The 21979-nt window shown below is 35.7% G+C and overlaps 2 protein-coding genes across 3 annotated transcripts; one reads left to right on the top strand and one right to left on the bottom strand.

Annotated features, from left to right (window-relative positions):
• The first annotated feature begins 2541 nt into the window (after positions 1-2541).
• On the top strand, positions 2542-8026 carry LOC115983674 (metacaspase-1-like). The gene is made up of 5 exons (XM_031106405.1): positions 2542-3055; positions 6233-6563; positions 7000-7120; positions 7267-7476; positions 7787-8026. The coding sequence occupies exons 1-5, from the start codon at positions 2674-2676 to the stop codon at positions 7844-7846; spliced, it is 1104 nt and encodes a 367-aa protein (XP_030962265.1). The 5' UTR covers positions 2542-2673; the 3' UTR covers positions 7847-8026.
• Positions 8027-11000: 2974 nt separating this feature from the next.
• On the bottom strand, positions 11001-20725 carry LOC115986835 (eukaryotic translation initiation factor 4G-like). Of its 2 annotated transcripts, none has more exons than XM_031110172.1 (10): positions 20589-20725; positions 20240-20471; positions 19836-20023; positions 19555-19719; positions 19341-19414; positions 19141-19197; positions 17483-18856; positions 14101-17351; positions 11668-11862; positions 11001-11567 (listed from the first exon to the last, which is right to left on the bottom strand). In XM_031110172.1, the coding sequence occupies exons 2-10, from the start codon at positions 20407-20409 to the stop codon at positions 11234-11236; spliced, it is 5808 nt and encodes a 1935-aa protein (XP_030966032.1). In that variant the 5' UTR covers positions 20410-20471; positions 20589-20725; the 3' UTR covers positions 11001-11233. The 2 variants fall into 2 exon arrangements, with proteins under 2 accessions (XP_030966032.1, XP_030966034.1); XM_031110174.1 differs by having other exon boundaries at positions 19555-19713.
• Between the last annotated feature and the right edge of the window lie 1254 nt (positions 20726-21979).

Here is a 21979-nt window from a genome sequence, read left to right as displayed (position 1 = left end):
TTTTTATTTTAGAATTGAGTTACAGTGCAATTCTAAATTTTTTTGCAATAGTTGGTTTTTACAAGTCCAGATGTGTGGGGGGTTTTGGGTTTTCATGCTAAATTTTTCCTATATATGACATATGCCATTTTCAATGTGAATACTCTTAGGGTCCGTTTGATTGGAGTAGAAAAGTGGGATGATAGAAAATATTTGGTTTTCCCTCTTGTGTGTTTGGTTGGAGGGGTGAAAAACTCTTTTATTTAGTTGGAGAGAAAAAAGGAAGGATGGAAAATGTAATTTATATAAATTGACTATTATACCCTTGTTACATAATATGTAATAAATAGATTTATTTGTACTCATTAAATAATATAAAATTTACCACATTATACATATAAATTTATATTATTATTTTTATTATTATAATGTAAAAATTACAATAGTGTACATATAAATTTAATTGGGCAAAAGATTTTGTATCAACTTGATCAAGTCACATTAAAAAATAAAAAAATAAAAAAATAAAAAAAAGAAGAAGAAGAAGAGAAGAGAAGAGAACTTGGACGTTGGTGTGCTGTGAAGGTAAGGATGAGAAGAGGCAAAAGTGATAAGGATGAGAAGAGAAAGCCATCAGGTCATGAATGAGGGATAGGTGAGAGTATTTGTGTAAAAGTGTTTTCACAACACTTTTTCCTTCACATTTTCCTCTCGATTTGGGAGGATTAAAAAAGTGCGTCCAAAGGAGAAAACTTTCTCCCCTGTTTTTTGTCTCTCCTATTTTCCTTCCCCAACCAAACAGTGAAAAGTAACATTTTTCACCCGATTTTCTTCTCCCTATTTTTCATCTTCCTTATTTTCATCCCAACCAAACACACTCTTAGACTGCTCAAACTATAATTGAAAAATAACTACTTGAAGCCAATAGAGAATGTGACTAACACCAAATATGGGCTTACAATTAGGGGGGTCCAACCAAACTATGGACCCAACCCACCTATTGACCCAAAAATCAGCCAGCTTGATGCCTGTGGCGGTTGGTGGCAGGTCTTTACTCTCAAGAAACCAATTTCGACAAGTCCAATTATTAGGGACCCAGAGTCATCAAGTTGAGTTCAAGTTGGGTACAAACTTGACCGGAACGTACCCATGAACAGCTGTCCTGCCATTACTAAATGGAATACAAATGAAAACTAACTACTTTTATCGATTCAATTGAATGAAAAACAAGTATTTCAAATTATTAAAAAAAAAAAAAATCAAGTATTTTAAAACTACAGTCAAATCAAAGTGGTGTAAAAAGGTGATTTTATTATTATTTTTTATTGTAAATGCGGCACAGCTTCCATTTAGTGGCGTAAAAAGGTGAGGAAAAAACATTTCCGCACAACCAACCATAAATTTCTTGATCATGCACTCCCTTATTTATTTTCAAAATTAAAAAAGTCTATTACAATTTTTTTTTTTAAAGGAGTGCAATGTTCATTTATTATAAAATTTATATTAGAGGTAAAAAGTATGTATAAGTACTAAAAATAGCAAAGAAATTAGTAAATTATTTTTTATCATAAAAATATATTTTACAATTAATAATCAAAATTTTGTTGTTTTTTCAACAAAAAAAGAAAAAGAAAAAAGAAAAAAAAGAAAGAAGAGGTATGGTGGTGGTGTGTTGGCCAGTCTGTCCATGGTGGGCCCTACAACAACTCTCTCATCATCTCTTCTCGTCGCTTTACAAAATGAGAGTCCGATTTGTATCCCAACTCACTCGTTATTGCAGTTCTTGCGTCGACTTCCATAAAGAAAAAAGTATTTTTGTATCGAGAATAATTCTTTTTTTTTTTTTTTTTGAGGAAAATGGAGAATAATTCTTAAGCACGGCAAATGACGTTTTATCCTCTCATTTTTATAGTGAGTCTTGTTGCCTACATCAACGAATAATTTCTTAAAAGTTATATATTTATTATGTAAGAGTATAGTATAATAATCTGTGTTACAATAAACTTTAACGTAAGTATATATAGATAACTAAACTCTAAATTACTAATACAAGTAAAAATTAACTTTGACCTATTACATTGTCCTAATATGTTTAATATATTTTTAATGAAAAATATAATTTTTCCATGTTTTAGTAGTGCTTAAAAATTTTCCTTATCGAATGATTAAAAAAGAAAAAGAAAAAAAGAAGGCAAAGAACTAGAAAGTAGTGGGGTTATTTTTGATTGGTTCTTACGTCGGATTTTCAACAACAAAAGTCCAACTATGTTTTCAGATTTCAAATAATATTATATGTATTTTTATAATTTTTTTTCATCGACATATATTTTAAAAAAATACAAATAACATTACTCAATCTCCTCAACCGAACAAGTCTACCTCCCTTCAAAAACTTCATAAAGTATATTTTTTTAATTTCATAATTAATATTAATTAATAATTAATAATAATTCCTCCGCAGACATAACGACCGCGTTGAATTAAGATTAAACAAACAAACAAACAAAATCCTTAAAATAATAATATCCATTTATTAAAAAACACAAAAAAAAAAAAAAAAAACCTCAAATTTTTCTCTCTCTTTCTTCTTCAACAGACAACCTCCGTATCTCTTTCTCTCTTTCTCTCTCAAAGATCAAAACTTTAAATTCAAAATCCCAATAATACCCTACTGAGTTTTTTCCATTCATCACCATGATGATGAGGCCGCCGCCATTGCTAGTGAATTGCTCCAATTGCCAAACCCCTCTGCAGCTCCCAGCCGGAGCCACGGCGATTCGCTGCGCTCTCTGCCAGGCTGTCACCCACATCGCCGACCATCGCAACGCTCCGCCTCCTTCTTCGGCTCTTTCTCAATCCTACGCGCCGCCGCCGCCGCCTGCTCCGTCTCCTTACAGCCACGCGCCTCCGGGCCCCCCGCCGAACGCGCACGGGAGGAAGAAGGCGGTGATAGTTGGGATATCGTATAGGTACTCGAGGCACGAGCTTAAAGGTTGCATCAATGATGCGAAGTGCATGAAGTACCTGTTGATCAACAAGTTCCAGTTCCCTCCAGAGTCCATTCTCATGCTCACAGGTATGAGGTACCCCATGTTGTGTAAATGTCATTGCTTTTTTTGCTTTTTAAGGTTAGGATTCATTTGAATACTTGTATGATCTCTCTCTTATTGTAATGTGAGAGTGTAGAGTTTCTTTTAGAATAATGATTGAATGATTAAATTCGCGATTTTTAATAGTGGTAGTTTATTATGGTATTATAATAGATAGTTGTGCCCAAAAGACTTGTAGCTCAATTAGAATCCCGCATCCCCAAAATATCGAATTATAAAAAATAATAATAGCTAGTTTCGAGTTTAAATTCTATCTTTACGCTATCTTTTATTTAAAATGTTAAAAATCTCATGTTTTGGGTCCTACTTATTACGGGGATGTTTGGGCTATACATGAAGGGGAGTGTTAGGATAATGGTTAAATCATAAATGATTAAATATGTCATTTTACAATAGCTTAGGATTTTGGGATAAGTGGTAGTTTAACAGTATTGTGTGTGTCATGTATGTATGTGTACTATGTATATTTATGGTTGTATGCGAGTTCATAGATTTGGTTCCTTTAGATTTTGTGTGTATATGCATAAAGTATGTTTTTGGTTTGATTTCAGAATCTCTTCGTATGTAAATTTGGTTCTTTTTGGGTGTACTTGTAGATGAAGCTCCCATCAAACTCACATCTAAAGCTGAATCTCAAATGGGAATTTTTAACCTTTCTTAAAAGGAAAAACTTAGCTTTTCCAGCACATGTAAAAGGGAATTACATTAATCAACATTATAAACTCGAAACCATCCAAACCCATACGAAGAAAGAAACTACAACTGGACTGTAACATGCATAAAAGGAAATAAAAAAGTAACAAATATTTGAGATTTTCGAGAGATTGTGTTCATAATTGGTGATCAAAACGTAAGCCTTGCCCATCATGATCAAGATATCATATATCCATATTATCAGCTTGTAAGTAAATGCCATGTTTTAATTCTTCCACCCATCATGATCAAGATATTATATCAGTAGCATACAGTTTTTTTTATAATCACATTTGATAGAAAATTCTTCATAAAAATAAAATTTCTATCAAATTAGTGGCTTAAATAAGCTTTACCCAAAAAAAAAAAAAAAACCCTTATTTCCAAATATCTAAACAAAGCACAAGAATGAAGTCACAACGAAATGACATAGTAATGCCTTTTCCATACCCAAAGTAATTGCATTTTCATTAGCTTACTGCAATCCAGAATTCAGTTTCTATTAAATTGAACTGCATTAAGCACACCAAATCATTTGACATTGAAAGTCGAGAAAGGTAAAATCTCTTATTAATTTCTGGAAGTATTTACATGTCTTTATTAACTGTAAAGAGAGCAAGGATTTCAAATCAAGTCAATTATGATGTTAGTGTGCACATGCAATCATTAATTTTGGCCTGTATCATTACTGTTCAATATTTTTTATGTAGATCCTACCGCTCAGTAAATTGTGATTATATATGTGCATTGAACCCAAATTATGTATTTTCAAGAGAACCTTTACTCTTTGGTTTTATGGCTATCCAGTTGCACCCTTTTTTGGCTTAAGAAGTATATTCGCTACGAGACTTCTTTGAGACGTGGACTTCAAGAAAACTAGGCATTAATTCAAGCTGTGTTAGTAAATGAGTCATAGGTTAGTGGTGCATCATTCAGCTTTGAGTCATTTGCTCTATTTATGGATAAGTGAGCATAACATATTCAGAATGAGATCTATTGGTGAATGCTGTTTGCCAGATGATATTTTTTGTGTGTGTATTTGGTTTAGTGGTAGTTAAAGTAGTGGTTGTCTTTTCCTTGTAGTTTAATCGTGCTTAAAGAGTAACTGAATAATTTCTTTTAAAATAGAAAAAGAAAACATTGCTGCAACCAATGATACTAGACGAGCTACCCATAAAAAAAAATTTAAAAAAAAAAAAATACCAATGATACTAGATGAGAGGATTTTGACCAGTCAGCATCAGGAAAGTTACCAGAGGAAGTTAGCAAAAAATGAAGTTACCAGAAGAAGCATGATAGGAAGGAAGAAGCCTTCTGTTCACAAAATTTCTTCACAGATCTGCAACAAGAAGCATGACAGGAAATCAATTTATCAGTGTTACAAGATCCACAAAGTGCCATAAGTGGCTGAGGGTTTGCATGCAAACTTTAGGCTGTAGGAGAGAAGTTCCCTGGGATAACTCAATGCATAGTGCTACAAATAATTGATTAATTCTGTGCAAGGCAATAAAGCCAGCTCTGTTGTTAGATCCAAAGCATCACTATAATTTGGTCGCACTTGGCATTAATCTATTGAATAAACCATGTATGTATTGTTTGAGTTTGAAAGTTATTGCCAAGGGTTCATATCTGTGATGTATGGCGTCCTTTTTTTTTTTTTGGGGGGGGGGGGGTGTGGGTTGGGGGGTTTAAAGACTAAATACTTGGTTTTTGCTCTCCCTATCTAGAACATGACTGTATAAACAAGTAACCTGGTAGAAAGCAAAGCTTGGTACGCTTGGGCCGGGACTTCACAAACCAATCATGGTAAAGCATAGGTGTCCTATCAGGATTTGATTTGCAATATGCTTTTCAACTAGTCATGAACTGCAACCTTAGATTGGTGTTTGGGTTAAGCATAATCAGGACCCCCCCCCCCCCCCCCCCCCCCTCCTTCCTTCCTCTCATCCCCAAGGATTAGCACTTATTAGTTCAAACTCTGGAATCACCACATTTTCCTCGTGTTTTTGTGCTGCCTATTGGTTCAAGCCCCCCTCCTTCCCTCCCCCATTATCTATGTATCAAAAAATAAATTTCCACATAAGTTTCACTTATAAAAAATAAATAAATAAATAAAAAGCTTTTTTGGTGCTTCCTGTAACCAAATGAAAGAAAAAGAGAGTTGCCACTGTTATACAATTTGCAAAGGTCTTCATTTATATAAATAAATTCTAATTTGTAAACAGTTTTATTTCAGTATTTCTAGGCAATCAAATGAGGCAGAAGCAGACTCTGCATTAAGAAACCAATTTTTAATTACTGAGTTTATTGCAATTTTTAAAATGTCATTCATCATTAATTTAAATCATTGAAGGACATGTGGCTGTTGCCTGTTCCAGCAACCTAAGTTTTTGATGTCTCTCATTTTAAAACATGATAGTTGTAATTCTTACCCAAAATATGAAATGCAGAAGAAGAAACTGATCCATACAGAATTCCAACTAAATACAATATGAGGATGGCATTATATTGGCTTGTTCAAGGTTGCCAACCAGGAGATTCCCTAGTGTTTCACTATTCTGGTCATGGTTCACGGCAGAGGAACTATAACGGTGATGAAGTGGATGGATATGATGAAACTCTATGTCCTTTGGACTTCGAAACTCAGGGTATGATAGTTGATGATGAGATCAATGCAACAATTGTCAGACCTCTTCCTATTGGTGTTAAGCTTCATGCAATAATAGATGCTTGTCATAGTGGCACTGTACTAGATTTGCCATTCCTTTGCCGGATGAACAGGTTAGTTTATATTAAATACATTTGTAGTTTATAAATATACATTAAGTTTCAGCAAAAAAGATATATACATATTAGGTTTTTCTTTGTTATAATTATATTATTAGCACATAGCAGTTGGGAGTGGTGTATTGGAAGACCAAAGTCTTTCAGAAAATTTGAATTTCCATAGAGATGGACATCCTGTTCTCATTTTAATAATGTCTAAACAATTTCTTAGAACCTTGCTTTTGTTCTATATGGTTTTTGAAAAATTAAAATTACGCTCTTAGAGAAGAAAGAAAAGAAATGAAATGACACTTCTATTTCTATTCAGTTCATTCACTAAGTTCAAGTTATCTGAATTTATTTCCTTCTCTTTTATCTGTAGTAATACCATTTTAATATATCTTTGGGACCAAATCTTTTACTGTTCTTATAATTTCCTTCTTGGTAATAGGTCTGGACAATATATATGGGAGGATCATCGCCCTCGATCAGGTATATGGAAAGGAACAAGTGGTGGAGAAGTTATTTCCTTTAGTGGGTGTGATGATGATCAGACCTCTGCTGATACATCTGTAAGTTTTTGAAAATCTAAGCAGACGCTTTGGAAATGTTTTATAGAACTACAAGTTTTTATACATCAAAAGGCTTGATGATGATGATAACAGTGATAACACCAACACCAGCAATAACATGTTATACGATGTTTTTATTGAGACAGGCTCTATCAAGGATCACATCAACAGGTGCCATGACTTTTTGCTTCATCCAAGCAATTGAGCGTGGGCATGCGACTACATATGGGAGTGTGCTCAGTTCAATGCGTACTGCCATTCGGAGTACTGGAAGTAATGACCTTGGTGGTGGTGCTGTGACATCTCTCCTCACCATGCTTGTGACAGGAGGCAGTGTTGGTGGTGGGCTAAGACAGGTATTCGCTTGCTATATTGTTTAGTTAATATATGGTGTCATACAGTGAAAGTCCTTCTACGTGTGATATTTACTCTCAAATTCTGTGCCTGTTGCCTTGGGATTTTTTTTTTTTTTTAATGACCCTATTTGTCAGTTGCAAGTAATTTCCAAGCATGAGTATGCACCATTTACTCTTAAGTCAAAGGTCATCAGATGTGTATAATTACTATATGCAATTCTATGATGTATGAAGTCTTCCTGATTTTATGCAAGCAATGATTTTTCAGTACTTTAAACTCATTTTCCGTTGTGTTTTTATTTGTTTACAGGAGCCACAGTTGACTGCCTGCCAGACATTTGATGTGTATACAAAACCTTTCTCCCTGTGATTTTTTATGTTCTATCTACAGATTTATTAGTTAGAAATTAAATATTATATTGAGGAAAGGGTTTTTCTTTATTGTTGAAAACACATTGCTTATAATGTATTTTATTGATGGAACAAGCTTTGTGTCTCCAAAGTCCAAGCCCCATATTTTATACATGACATTCATGCAGCAACTTTGACCTGAAATTTCATTTTCATTTTCATTTTCATTTTTTGGAAAATATGTTCTTATGAGTTATAACCAGAGAAACTACCTCAGTGAATTGAACAATACCTCATATCATGTACAAAAGTAACTGCCATTTCCTGGAGACATTAGACATAATATTAGTTACAGAAAGAAGCATATGAAAGAAGCAAAGGTTACAGCTTTGTATAATATCATTGGTTTAATGACTTCATACCCTTCGAAGAATGTACTTACGTTTGTACATTTAAGGCGAGAATCGAATAAAATATCAGTGCTTTACCCTCTGGCCTCTGCTCCCATCTCCTTAGGTAGGCTATGAAATCAATGTCCTGAAAATCCAGGAAGACTAAATTTGAGACTTAATCATTGAAAAGGAGTTGAAGATTCTTATTTATGGCTATAAAACAATCATATAATAAAACACACTCAGCCCTACCTCCCTGTCCTCAGTCATCATGACTCTGGCCATCATCTTCTTAAACAACAAGCTACAGCAGAATAGGACCCTTCCAACATATTAATGCAATATGGAATTCCAGAGGGGCTATGTACTGGAAAACTTTTAGACATGAATTTCTGTGAAGAACTGTCTTCACACCAAATGGAATTTCTTAGTTGATAAGAAATTCTGGTCCCCAGTGGTTAGTGTTGATTGAACAAATCAACCAATAGTGGCCAACTAAATAGAATCTTTAGAAACTTTAGTCAGCATCAGCCGTAAAGAACCTCACCAAGTTAGCCACAGGAAGCCAGAACAAAAAACTTTATGCTCCCATCTATTTGGATTCTGGCGTTTGGAAAGTGAATGGCTGTTGTTGTTGTTGTTGTTGTTGTTTTTTTTTTTTTTTTTTAATTAATTAATTAAAATATTTATGTGAGGTGAATAGTTTCAAACCCTCTATTATGTGTTAAGTAATGTTAAAGATCTATTTGTTTTGACAAAAAAACATTTTATTTTACGTTATAAAAAAGACATACATATGGATCATTTTAAGTCGCGGTCTAGTCTAAGTTTCTATTTGAAGTTAATTTTTTTGGCTTTCTAGTGTTGCCTTTTGCTGAAGGTGGATTAAAGTAAACTTAAAAAAAATGTATAAAATTTTTTTTAGTGTACTCCCTTGCCCTTGGGTTAAAGGGCACCCCCACCCACAAATGGGCGGGTAGCCATTACAAAATGTATAAAAAAAAATAAAAAATAAAAAATTGTGTTTTAAAAGGCGGTGTAAAAACAAAAATAAGCTAAAAGGAAAAAACTAAACGAATAAGCTACTTAGGCCTTTGCCTAGCGCCGCCCATCATCATCATCATCATCATCATCATTATTATTATTATTATTATTATTATCCCAAAATTGTGGGCTATAATTGGTTTCATCCAAAAAGAATTAAAAACAAAGCATTGGTGGGCTCTCTCCCACATCCAAGATGGCCCCCAAAGTTGTGAGATAATAAATATTTAATCCAATTGAAACCTTACACATTACTTTAACCCAAAAAAAGAAGTTGTGAGTTTGCAAAAATTATCATTCATTGTCAATTTCCCATAATTTGTCAATTTCCCATAATGATTTGAGTTTTTAATTTTTGTAAACCAATCTATAACATGATAGATTGTCAGCATTAGCTCTCGATATTCCAAATGATTACACTCTAAACAACCTCTCTCTCAGTCAAAAAAAAAAAAAAAAACCTCTTTCTCTCTCAACACCTAAATCAAACATGAAAAATTAGATTTAGGTTTTCTTTTACCATGATCGCTTTACCAAAAGTAAAGTAAAAATCATTTTTAGAAAATAAATAAATAAAAATTTCATATCTTTTTGTTAAAATTTATACCTAAACTATAATATTTGACTCTCTAATATGAAATTAATTTTGGTTTGACAAGTATTAATTAACCAAGTTATGTGTTGAATCTGTCTTTACTTCAATAAGTTGAAACCATATGGTGATTTTATTGTTAAGTAAAGTTGCAATAGTATTTTTGATAAATTAATTCTACTATTGTATTTTTTTTAATTTTATCTTTGTGATAATATTTTGTGCATCTTGAGTTCAAAGAGAAGATATAATTAGAAATTTTAAAATCTTGATTCAATTAAAAGTTATAAAATACATTATGTCAACAATATATTTGCCAAGTATTTTGTCAAATATAATATAAAATGATATGTTTTTCCCCAACTCATTACGCTCGTCAAATGTCAATATAATCACCCTTGACTGACGCTCTAAGTCGAAGCCAATCCTGCTTGGCTTATGACCAATGTTCGCCCCTAATCTCTCCTTAAATTGTTTCACTTATTTTCACTAAAATTGATTAGTGTATTGCACCTAATTACCAATAAAGAACATGTAATTTAATCATAGAATTGGTAAAAGAGAGAAACCATTCGCATTTGAAGGAAAATTCTAATATATATATATATATATATATATTGAGTTAAGAGGGGAAAGAAGAACACTCATTTAAAGGAGATACACTACACATCGCTCATTTGATGTAAGGTATTTCGTATATATTTAAAAGAAATTTATTCTAGATAATATATATATATTAGTTTATTCTAAAAGAAATTTATTCTAGATAAAATATTAATTTAAAGTGAAATTATAAACTTTTAAAGCCCCAATTCCTTATATATTTCACCAAATCCAGTATTTAATTACATGTTCTCTCATACATACTACATTGGTAGGGGGCTTCTGCATTCAGGTTTTAAAAACTGATACTCAAAAATCATTGTGAAAATCTATTATTAAAAACTCCGAAATGATGATTTCTAGTTTAATGTAAAGATCTTATATGCGAGTTTAATAAAATATTTGATCCTAAGATAAATTAGTCAAATTGTGTGACATCTTATAAGCAATAAACATCTACTCATTCATTCAATAATGACCGATATGATGCTAAAGCTCAAACTGTAACGAGATCCATCTCATGACACAACAAAACCAAAAAGTAAAATAAAAGTTGGAAACTTAAAATTCTGATGCTCAATTGAACCTTTCATAATTGCAGTTAACATTTCAAGAATAATATTAAGACATGGACAAAGAAACCGAATATATAATCCCCACCCACCCACAGAAAAATATTTCTTGGATATTACTAAGTACCCTAAAGCACTAGAGAATAATTCCTCTTTCATTTTTTTTTCCTTTCCTTAAAAGATACAACGAGCATCACTATCCTCTAAATAAATTTATCTAATTTCCTTGAACTGTTGTTAGGATTCGGAGGTCGAAAATCCTCTATGCGCAAATTGGAGTTTTTGCGGAGTTCATTTAAGACAGAATCTCCTTTCTCTGATTTTATTACCTCCAAGGTGCTTCCAAGAACATCTGCTGCAAGCCCGTATTCTAGCAAATAACCTGGCTCCTCTCCTCCTTGGTATATTAGCCGCCCGATCTCACTCAAAGGGACCACATTTTCTGTAATGACTTTCGCAAAGAGATGACCAAGAAACTCTGGAGCTCTTGGGGCATCATTTACGGCATCCTCCAGATTAGTCATAACAGATTCAAACCTGGCCAGATGGGAGAAAAACAGCAGCAAGTAAATAAAACACCAAATATAAATGACAGACAAATACAACTATGATTGACAAATTATTAGATATTTTTTACCCTTTGATGAGCTGGGCTTGATTCAGAACACCATCACGAGACTTCGTAAGATTGACTAGAAGCTTAGTCAAAACATCCCTTTCCATGTCCTTCCTCTCAAATGAATCTGTGACCCATAGAGATACCATTGATGGATGGAAGCTTGGGGCATTCATGTCTCTTATGCACAATTCAACTTCCTTCTCGTCTCTGGCACTGAAAGTTGAATGACTTTCGTTCAATATATCGATAAATACAACAGAATGACCTATGGAATCTATATTATAAATAACAAGGCTATATATCATAACCATGCCAACAGTTAAAACTACAGGCATCTGAATTCCCTTAAGCCATTTGCAACCAAACATGAGAATGCTCGGGAATCCTTCCTAAGAGATTACCCTAAACCAAACAACTAGAAAAAGTAATAAAATGACCTTCACTTTTGCCAAAAACCTAATTCAAACAGCAGGTAAACAACTACTACATATTATTTATTCCGTCTCTTTACTTTGAAAGCCAAAAGTATAATGAATATTCAAATGCCTCACAAATGAATCAACGAACCCCTCGTAGAAAATAGAACTAGCCAGGCAAAAAATAAAAATAAAAACAGCACTGCCATGGAATTTATTAACTAATATAAGGTTCACACAGTCTCATCTAAATCATTTTAGAAAATCTTTTTATTTTTTTTAATTTTTTTATTATAGGTCAATCATTTTAGAAAAACTTAACATATGACAAAGCATTACCACACAATTATAAGATATATTACTCATAACCTAGTCATTAGTTTATGTGTACCTTAGGTGCAGTACCTTAAGTTCCCCAATTAAATTCAAACACCTAGTTGCATTGACCAAGAAAACAAAAACAATGTCATCTTTTCCAAGGATAATCAAATTTGATACACCCAAGTGTTTATAATTTAATTGGGGAACTTAATGTACTGTATCTAGATTTTACCCTTTCAAAAAAAGTTTCTAAAAACTGTCTATAGAACCCCACCCCCACCCCCCCCAACACACCCACAAAAAAGAAAAAGAAAAAAGGCATACAAAATAAGATGTTTTCAATGGTTTTATTTATCTTAAACTTAAAACACAAAACAATTTGGACATTTCAATTAATGACGTAATAGAAAACATGACTTCTGCTAGAATTAAATAGACATGTCCAACACCGTCTAGATTGTTGAGGATTCATAGCCAATCCAAAAATATTTGGGACTACAAGTTGGTGGTTGTGAAAACACAAACCAATTTCAGAAAACACCATTTTGGTGCTTTCAAAACAGTCATTTGGTATTACAATTTTCAAAAATCCATATCTCCCCACCCCCATCCCAACCCCAAAAAAAAAAGGAAACCAAATGATTTGTCGTGCATGTCTTTTAAAGCTCAGACAACAGTTCCAAACAAACCCAATATTTACTATTAGTACTTTCCATAAAAGCAGGCTAAGATTCTTCCCAAACTAATTGGGGGGAAAATGCTGGTGAAACAAGTTAGGAAGTGACAAATGAATTGCATAAGACAATTCTTAAGAGAACAAAGTTAGATTAAATCACAGTTACAATATTGCCATGGTAGAGGAATTAGAACCATGATCTACTTGATAGAATCCCATAATTTGTTGTCAGCCAAAAATTGGGGTAATTGGACTAGCTATTTGGTTTTAAGAAGAGAGGGAAGGGGGGTGGGGGAAGAGAGAGGAAGAAACAAGCTCAAGTTCACATCAATTAAACCAAGAAAATCCCCGTTAAAAATACTAGTTGTACAATCGGCACAAATAGTTACTTCCAAATCTAAACAATCTAATGAAACTTGCTTATTTCCAAAGCTGCCATTTTATCATTCCACCCTCCTCAGGTCCAAATGTGATAAGCAGTACCCAAGGAGCCATCAAAACACTTTTTGCCACCACATTCATAAAAGAAGTCTCAAAACAAACAAACTGGACATCTCAATTTTTTTTTTTTTTTTTGATAAGTAACTGGACATCTCAATTTATTTGAACTTTTAGCTCAATTTTTTTCTCTTCTCTAAAGTTCCACGGGAATAAATTGAAATACTAATCCTATCTCCTATCTATACAAAACAAATAGGTAGAAAGGGAAGGATAGCTATATTACTTCATTTGACAACACAACATTATGGACATCTGTTGCAAAGTATAATAAATCCATACAAAAAAAAAAAGAGCACAAAGGAAAGGATAGCCATAATACTTCATTTGACAACACTCAACGTTATGGACATCAGTTGCAAAGTATAATAAGCAAACAACTCAGTACTTGAATCAGGTAATCAAACAATATGGAAATTGAAACATAACACATAAACTTTACACTAGCATACATATGATGCTAGTTTCTCTAAAGTTAACTTAGAGAAAAAGAACTGGAATAAACAGGAAGATAGATGCATGCATAGGACATGAAGATACCTGTAAAATTCTTTAATTGCTGCAATGGACATATCTTTAAGGCGTTCTTCAGGCAGCTTTTCTGAAGGAACATTTTGGGGAACAGCGGCTCCCTCCATGCGTGGAGTTGGTGAAGTGACAACTGATCTATCAAAACTCCGATCGGGATTCTTTAGGTCTCTGTTACCAAAATTTACATTACGCTCTTGAGGGCTTGATTGGTCATAAGCTGCTGGGGCAGCAAATCTATCTGGAAAAAATCTTGGAACGAGTTCCTCTCTTGGGCCATAAGTTGTCCGCTCCGACACCATACTGTAACCATTCAAGCCAACTGCCATTCTTCGGGGGTCTGCAGCACCAGGAGATATTTCAGCTGCAAGAGCACTTGACATTGCTGGTGGTCCTCTAATTGACATTCCTCTTGCAAGACCACCTTGAGGTCCAAGAGTAATAGAATCATCACCAATAGGTCTTTGAGGCAAGGGAACAGATAAGGTCCTAGCCTCATAAGGCACTCTGTCCTCAAACCGAACATCTTGACCACCTACTCCACGAACCTGACTAGGCAGGCCACGGAAACCACCCATCTGCGCACTTGAAGGAGACAACATAGTTGACCCTCTTGAACCAAAATCCATAGGTGTCCTTCTTGTTGAAGTGTTGATGTTTCCTCGGCCCCCCAACCTGCTAGTTTGTGCCTGTCGTTCTTGAGCAGCATCTCGGTGCACTTCCTCAATCTTTTTCGGCCCTTCAACTTTCCTCCGTTGTTGCCATTTATTCTTTCTCAAATCAATTGAATCCTTCAACATGAACCTGACCCTAGAAGATAAATTCATATTGTTGGAGAACGCCTTCATTCTCTCAAAATATGCATCCATATTCTCCTTGGCTTTGGAATGGTCGATCATCTCTCCAATAGTACTCATCAATTTGCACAAAGCTTCGATATCTTCTTCATCAGGATTAGGATTATCATACTGACCCAGCAACTTCTGGATGCATGCATGCATTATTCGCTCAGTCAACATTTTCTTCTTGTACAGCTCCCCAATTAATCTAATGTTACCCAACATTCGTCTTCGAGCCTTAATTCTCTTTTCTTCTCTTTCCTCTGCAGACTGTTTGATCTCACCCTCTTCATCAGCTTTATTAGCTTCTTCTTGCTCTCTTTCCCCTCTCTCAAATTCCTCCTGGCACTTATTCAAAAGCACCCTCTTAAAAGTTATCTTTTCATTGTCTTTGCTGAAATCAGGCAATTCCAAGGAAAGATGACTACAGAAATTGGCATACATTTCACAGAAAGTAGGTTCCATTAAAGCTTTGTCAAAGATCTGTGAGATGACACCAGTTAGAGTGTCAGGATTGTCAATGTTTACTGCTTTCACTTGTTCGAAAAGTTTATCAAAGTTCTGAGGAGTTAGCTTGTTCAAAATAGCTTTCAACTGCCTTTGCTTTGCCTGTTCCTCATCCGTCACTTTACCCACTTCATACTTCCTCTCAGCTTTGTGCATCATCTGTAATGGAGTATGAGGAGAAGGAAATAAACCCTTCTGTTGAATATTGGCATTACGCAGCCACCTGTCAGCATCAGGGCTGTTTCTAGGCATTCCACCCTGAGAACCCATGGAGGGACCAGAGAGGATTCCTCCGGGGTACTGCATAGGTGCCTGTCCACGTGGGTTCCTGAGAACACCATAATTGCCTCCTGGGCCAGGTCGAAAACCTGTATTACCTCCATAAACAGGAACAGGATCCAAACGCACATCACGAATTGCAAAATGACCAGGTAGTCTACCCCACCTCTCCTCTTCACCCATACTATTACTACTACCACGACGGTCTAATCGATTTCCCCCACTTGGCCTGTCTACAATTCTACCTGGACTAGGGTATGAATCACGTTCAACAAGATGAGAGAGATTCAAATTAGCACTCATCAAGGCCTCTATATCAGATGTAATCTCAAAATCCTCAGGGAGATCAGAGCATTGCTCAGAAAATTTCAAGAGGAAATCTCGGGAATACTTCTTGGCCATACTTCCATCTCCATCATGGCCATAATGAACCAGTCCTCCATGAATTAGCTGTCCATCATCTGAAACTTCTAATTTTGGAGTAGACAAGTCAGCAGCATCTTCCCAATCATCGGGCTCGGCTTTGTTCAGTCCACCCTTTTCACTAGCAACAGCATCTACTTCAACCGCATCAGCAGGTGCCTGCTTCTCATTCACACAAGTAGAAATGCTCTCAGTATAATCTGTAGACAAAATAGTTTCTTTCTTTTCCTCTGGGCCTTTGTAAGCATTATAAAGATCAGAGGTTGTCCCGGCAGCATCAGCTTTCAGACAAATTTCTTTCCTCTTCTTCTTTGTTGCTTTAGAAGTAACCTTTGCCTTATTCTGATCAAGGATAGGTTTATCCTTAGCACCTGATGCTGGCAAAGGGGCCAATCCACCACCAATGATCTCTGCATCTTCCCCTTCATGTTTTGAAGTTGCTTCCTTAAGATCAGGGGCTGGAATAGGAGCAGACTGCTGATCTGATGTACCAGACATTGTACCAATCTCATTACTACCTATGCTGTCACTTCTGCTTGAAGAGGCATCTACAGTAGAGGTCTTCTCACCATGAGAGCTTCCAACATCAGAAGAACCCAAATCAGTGGAGTTCAATATCTCTAAATTATCAGTTGTCCCATCAATTTCTGCATGATGGCTCACGGGTTCATCCAGCCGCTTCTGTGCAGTCTCTATGGTTAAGACCTTGTCACTTACTACCTTCAAACCAGAATCATGTCCAGATTGTTTTACCTCTTTATTAAATTCTGAGGATTTTAAAGAGATAGGTTCTGAAGATATCTCACTACTGTTGATAACTTGTGTGGACCCTGGAGGTAAACTGTTTTCTCCTTGTTCATCTTTTCCTACAGTTTCATTTACCAATTCCTCATCTTGTGAAGAGGATTTGTCTAGCTTAGCTTGATGAACAGTTTCAAGCGTATCAACAATGATCCTGGCACCAAAAATTTCAGATGAAACACTATAGGAGGCTTCTACAACAGTGTCAGACTTTAATTCAGATGCATCAGGAGTACCACCACTAACATTTGACAGTGATTGTTGGGTTGATGAAACACCTTCACTAGTTACAGGTGTAGGTGTAGCAACAGTCGGTTTAGCTTCTACAGTACCAAAAACTCCACTGCCGGAAGATATATCCTGCTCCAGGGCCTGAGAAGGCAAACTTGAGATTGAAGCAGATTGACTGCCAACCTGTGAAAAGGAATTAAATTTTTGCAATACAGATTAAGAAGAAATTAAAAAAAAAAAAAAAAAAAAGATACTAATTGAAATTGAAAGAATATTAATGGAAAAGGTAGTAGAAGAGTAAAGCATAAAAGTACCTGATGCTGTGATTGGATAAGTCCTTTCTTGCTTATCTTCTTTTGATAATCTTTGATAGAGTTTGACCTACTAAGAGTTTCCCTTCGTCTGCCTTCATTGATGGGCACAACTGGTACAGATTCCTCGGATGGAGAAACTGAAGCAGAAGAAGATGGATTCGATACAAGGCCCTCAGAAGAAACTGCAGCAGATACTACCACAGACTGTTTAGTAGCCACTGGCAACGACTTGGAGGCCAATGATTCAGTAACTTCCCTTTGAGGATGAGATGAGCTGACTTCCCCAGATGGCCTCACATGTTTAGTAGGTTCACTCTTTTCAACACCATGTGAGCTTTTTGGCAGCAATGAGTCTGCAACCTTTTCCCCGAGAGAACCAGGAGTTGGCTTTACTGTAATTGGTATCACTGTTGGTGGAGCAGAGGAGATTATATTATGTACATCACGAGAATGTTCCAAGTTTGGTAGATCTGCAGTGACATGCATTGGGGTCCCAGTCTTATTTACAGGTAGGGAATTAAGAGGTGATGGATTCATGTACGCCATGTTTTGGGGATTCTGGCCAACTGGATAATTAAATCTCGGTGCTTGAGAATTGGGTGCTAACTGGCTACTTGTTAAAGGAACAGAACTTTGAGGCGGATAGAACATAGAACCAGCATTGAAAGAATTGGGATTATAAAAGTTAAGAGGATGAGAAGGTGCAAATGATGGAATAGGCTGGGATTGAGGAGGCATATTAGAGAGAGACCTAGGAGCCGATGATCCACCATCTGAATAAGAATCAGTTCGTTTGTCAAGCCTCAACTCTTCATGTGTATCTGGATGAGTAATCTTAACAGTAGTTTTACGGGGGCCACCAAATTTTCCTCCCTGCTGCTGGGGGTATGGTGGGGTCATGCCCATTCCCATGTTGCCTAATTGAGGGGGCAACTGAGGACCCATTTGAGCAGTGTACTGGCCTTGATGAATGATTCCCTGCTGCATAGGATGGGGTTGGAGAAACACGGGCGGTTGCACTTGTGGCGCATTTGCCATTGATAAACCCATGGGCAACTGCATTTGAAGTGGAGCGGCTGTCATACCCTGGGATTGAAGCTGTTGGTTAGGGCCAGCAAATTGCACAGAAACCTGTGGCTGGTGATACTGCATTGGCATGGACATCCCACCCATAGGAGGAAGTACAGGAGGCTTCTGAGGTTGACTTGCAGGTGGCGCAGGCGAGACTTGCACATCCTTTTTAACCTTTGGCACTGAATGAGCCTCCCCAGTATTAGATTTTTCAGCAGCAACTGCATCCTTCCTCGGGAACTGCTGCTTGGGTGCAGTAGGAATTGGCAATGGAGGGGGAGGTCTAAAGGAATCATGACGTGCCTGCCGGTCAAAAAAACACAGAAAGGTTTGTTGTCAAATTACAAGCACTCAATGTCATAAATTTCCAACATTCAAAATTGAGTAATTGAATTATCCCAACACCAACAATTGAAGCACAAAGGAAATGGCAAATAAAAATATGCCAAGTTTTAATAGTACATTGTATAAAGCTCCAAACTAATTGAAAGAGAACAGGAAGGGAGGTTAGGGGGCTACCATTAAGCATCAGATTTTCAATAGACAAGCAGGTCAAAAGATGAAATAGGAAAAGGGTAAGTAAAAACCTGATCTCGTTTCTGCTCATCCAAATTTGGGGGTGCTGAGCTTGTCCGGGCAGGAACCTACAACCACAAGATAAAAACAATCATTCAAATCTACAAAAATAATATTAAAAAAAAAAACTACCAAGCACCATGCACTTTAGGGAAAAGAAAAAAAAATATATAACAACGTTGATTTAGTAAATGTGAGATCATAAACATACCTGCATCCCATTCATGAAACCAGGACTTATGGACCCAAACTGGAATGGGTAAGGCTTAGAAGCATCTCCTGGGGCTGATCAATAAATAAATAGCATATCATTAGTAACATTGGGCTAGAACTACTAATCACCATCAAGAGAAACCAACACTGATAGTCTCCCACATTATAACAAAATTCAAGAACTATATCTGATGCATCTAAATAACACATACCCTTTACGGGTGTTTTGGGAGCTGCAGCCGGGTCAGAGCTCATGGCGGAAGATTGAGAAGTTGGAGCCTTCGGAACAGGCCGGGTGCTTCTCTGCACAGCAGCTGCTGGTGCTGGTGGCTCAGCTGGCTTGGCAGCTGCGCTTGTAACCGGCGCATCAGCTGCTCCTATCAACACCCAAATAAAAAAAAAACCATTAAACTCAACCACACTCGCTTTTTTCTCAATTATAACAAAAACCCATCAACATCCTCCAATCAAAGACACAATTTTTAATCCATACCATGTAATTGGGGGTGTACATGGGAACCATTCTGTACAACAGCAGCAGCAGTAGTCCGTGGCGTAGACGCGGCAGCAGCATTGGTCGTAGCACTAGAGTCCAACGTAGTAGACGGCGAATTCACACTAGCAGTAGGCACATGTGCCCTAGATTGCCCTCCCTGAGCATTATTGCTACTCTTCTTATAACTAAAAAAACACAATAAAAAAAATCCCAAAACAAAAAAAAAAAAAAAACAACAATCATCAAAACCTCAAATCACAAATCACCACCATTAACAACAAAAAAAAAAAATCAAATTGCAAACCCTAATTACAAACCAAACCAAAAACAAAAAACAAAAAAAAGTAAAAACCAAAACTTTGGAAACAAAAACGGAAACCCTAGACAGAGAGAGAGATGACCTGCGAGAGTTGGAGGAATTGTAGGACGGAGAAGGGGCGGGCCCACCGCCGCCCTTACCGTACGCGCCTGAGGAGCTCCGCTGCTGATTGGAGCTGGAGGATCGCCTATCGGTTTTCCTATACTGCGTCGTTTCAATCTTCTCCGACCTGTTTGATTGATTGTAGGACATATATCCCAATCCGTAAGATTCCCCCTCCGATATTTTTATTTTTCCTCTATACAAAATTTTCTCTGTAACCAAACAAGATCCAACCACAACAATTAACAACAACGAAAACAAACTGCAACGAGCGTAATCAAAAAACAGAAACACAATCGAGAGAGTTAGAGAGAGAAAGTTTAGAGTACCTGAGGAGTGAGAGAGAGAGAGAGAAAAAAAAAAACCGAAATTAGGGTTTATTGGGCGCTCATCAGAGATGTTGAAAGAGAGAGAAAGGAGGAGAGAGATGAAAAAAAAAGAAAAGAATGTAAATTAGAGAAGGTTTATTTTGTAAAGAGTTTTTAATTAAAATAGGAAAAAAAAAAGTTTTTTTTTTTTTCTGTTTTAATTAAAAATATTTTTTTTTTAATTTTTTTTGTTTTTGTTTTTAGAGAGAGAGAGGTGAGGGTGTGTATATATGCGGTAACAAACTGAGCAGCGAAGGGAGGTGGTCAAAACTCAAAAGGGGGAGGGAGTAGGTTTTTTAGGAGATCAGAGATCTTCTCGCTCTAGCTTTCTCTCTCATCAACTCTTTTTTTTTTTTTTCTTTTTTTTTACTCTTTAATGGGTGCTCGATTGTACTCGTTGAGGATAAATTAGAAGTGTTCTTTCTATATATTGAAACCCATTGAGATCAGGACACGTAGAATGTTTTATTGACTCCTTAAAAACACTAAAAATGAACGGATCATTTTTTCTTATTTTTCAATTTATTACATTAGAAAAGCTTCGGGTTAGTTTTCTATGCACTGAAAACACATGGAGATATAGACATGTAGAATGTTTTACTGACTCCTTAAAAACATTCAAAAGACGAAATGAATTACTTTTTATTAATTTTTCTTCCCATTTTTCAATTTTTTACATTAAAAAGGCTTTGGTTTAGTTTTCTATACATTAAAACCCATTGAGATCCTGACACATAGAATGTTTTACTAATTCCTTAAAAACACTCAAAAATGAATGAATCACTTTTTATTAATTTTTCCTATTTTTCAATTTATTATTTTAAAAAGGCTTCGATTTAGTTTTCTATGAATTGAAACCTGTTGAGATTCGGACACATAGAATCGATTTAGTTTTCTATGAATTGAAACCTGTTAAGATTCAGACACAGAATGTTTTACTGACTCCTTAAAAACACTCAAAAATGAATGAATCACTTCTTCTTAATTTTTCCTTTTTTCAATTTATTTTTCTATGAATTGAAACCCGATGAAATCCAAACACATAAAATGTTTTAGTGACTCTTTAAAAACACTCAAAAATGAACGAATCACTTTTTATTAATTTTTCCTATTTTTCAATTTATTACTTTAAAAAGGCTTTGGTTTAGTTCTATGCACCGAAACTTGTTGAGATCTGGACACGTAGAATGATTTACTAAGTCCTTAAAGACACTATTAAATGAATTAATCACTTTTTATTTATTTTTCCTATTTTTCAATTTATTACTTTAAAAAGGCTTCGGTTTAGTTTTTTATGCACCGAAACTCGTTGAGATTTGGACACGTAGAATGATTTACTGGGTCCTTAAAAA

The sequence above is a fragment of the Quercus lobata genome, chromosome 4, assembly GCF_001633185.2.
Source record: "Quercus lobata isolate SW786 chromosome 4, ValleyOak3.0 Primary Assembly, whole genome shotgun sequence".
NCBI classification, from domain to species: Eukaryota; Viridiplantae; Streptophyta; class Magnoliopsida; order Fagales; family Fagaceae; genus Quercus; species Quercus lobata.
The sequence above is the reverse complement of the archived record's forward strand: the minus strand, read 5'-3'. Positions and strand labels throughout refer to the sequence as shown.

Bases quoted from the DNA above. Each gene is read 5' to 3' on its own strand.
- LOC115983674 (XM_031106405.1), top strand. From the start codon at position 2,674: ATGATGATGAGGCCGCCGCCATTGCTAGTGAATTGCTCCAATTGCCAA. The intron at 3,056-6,232 runs GTATGAGGTACC...TATGAAATGCAG, and splicing joins GTCCATTCTCATGCTCACAG to AAGAAGAAACTGATCCATAC. The intron at 7,477-7,786 runs GTATTCGCTTGC...ATTTGTTTACAG, and splicing joins TTGGTGGTGGGCTAAGACAG to GAGCCACAGTTGACTGCCTG.
- LOC115986835 (XM_031110172.1), bottom strand. From the start codon at position 20,409: ATGTCCTACAATCAATCAAACAGGTCGGAGAAGATTGAAACGACGCAG. The intron at 19,415-19,554 runs GTATGTGTTATT...TTTATTGATCAG, and splicing joins TCCCAAAACACCCGTAAAGG to CCCCAGGAGATGCTTCTAAG. The intron at 17,352-17,482 runs GTACTTTTATGC...TCCTTTTCACAG, and splicing joins TTATCCAATCACAGCATCAG to GTTGGCAGTCAATCTGCTTC.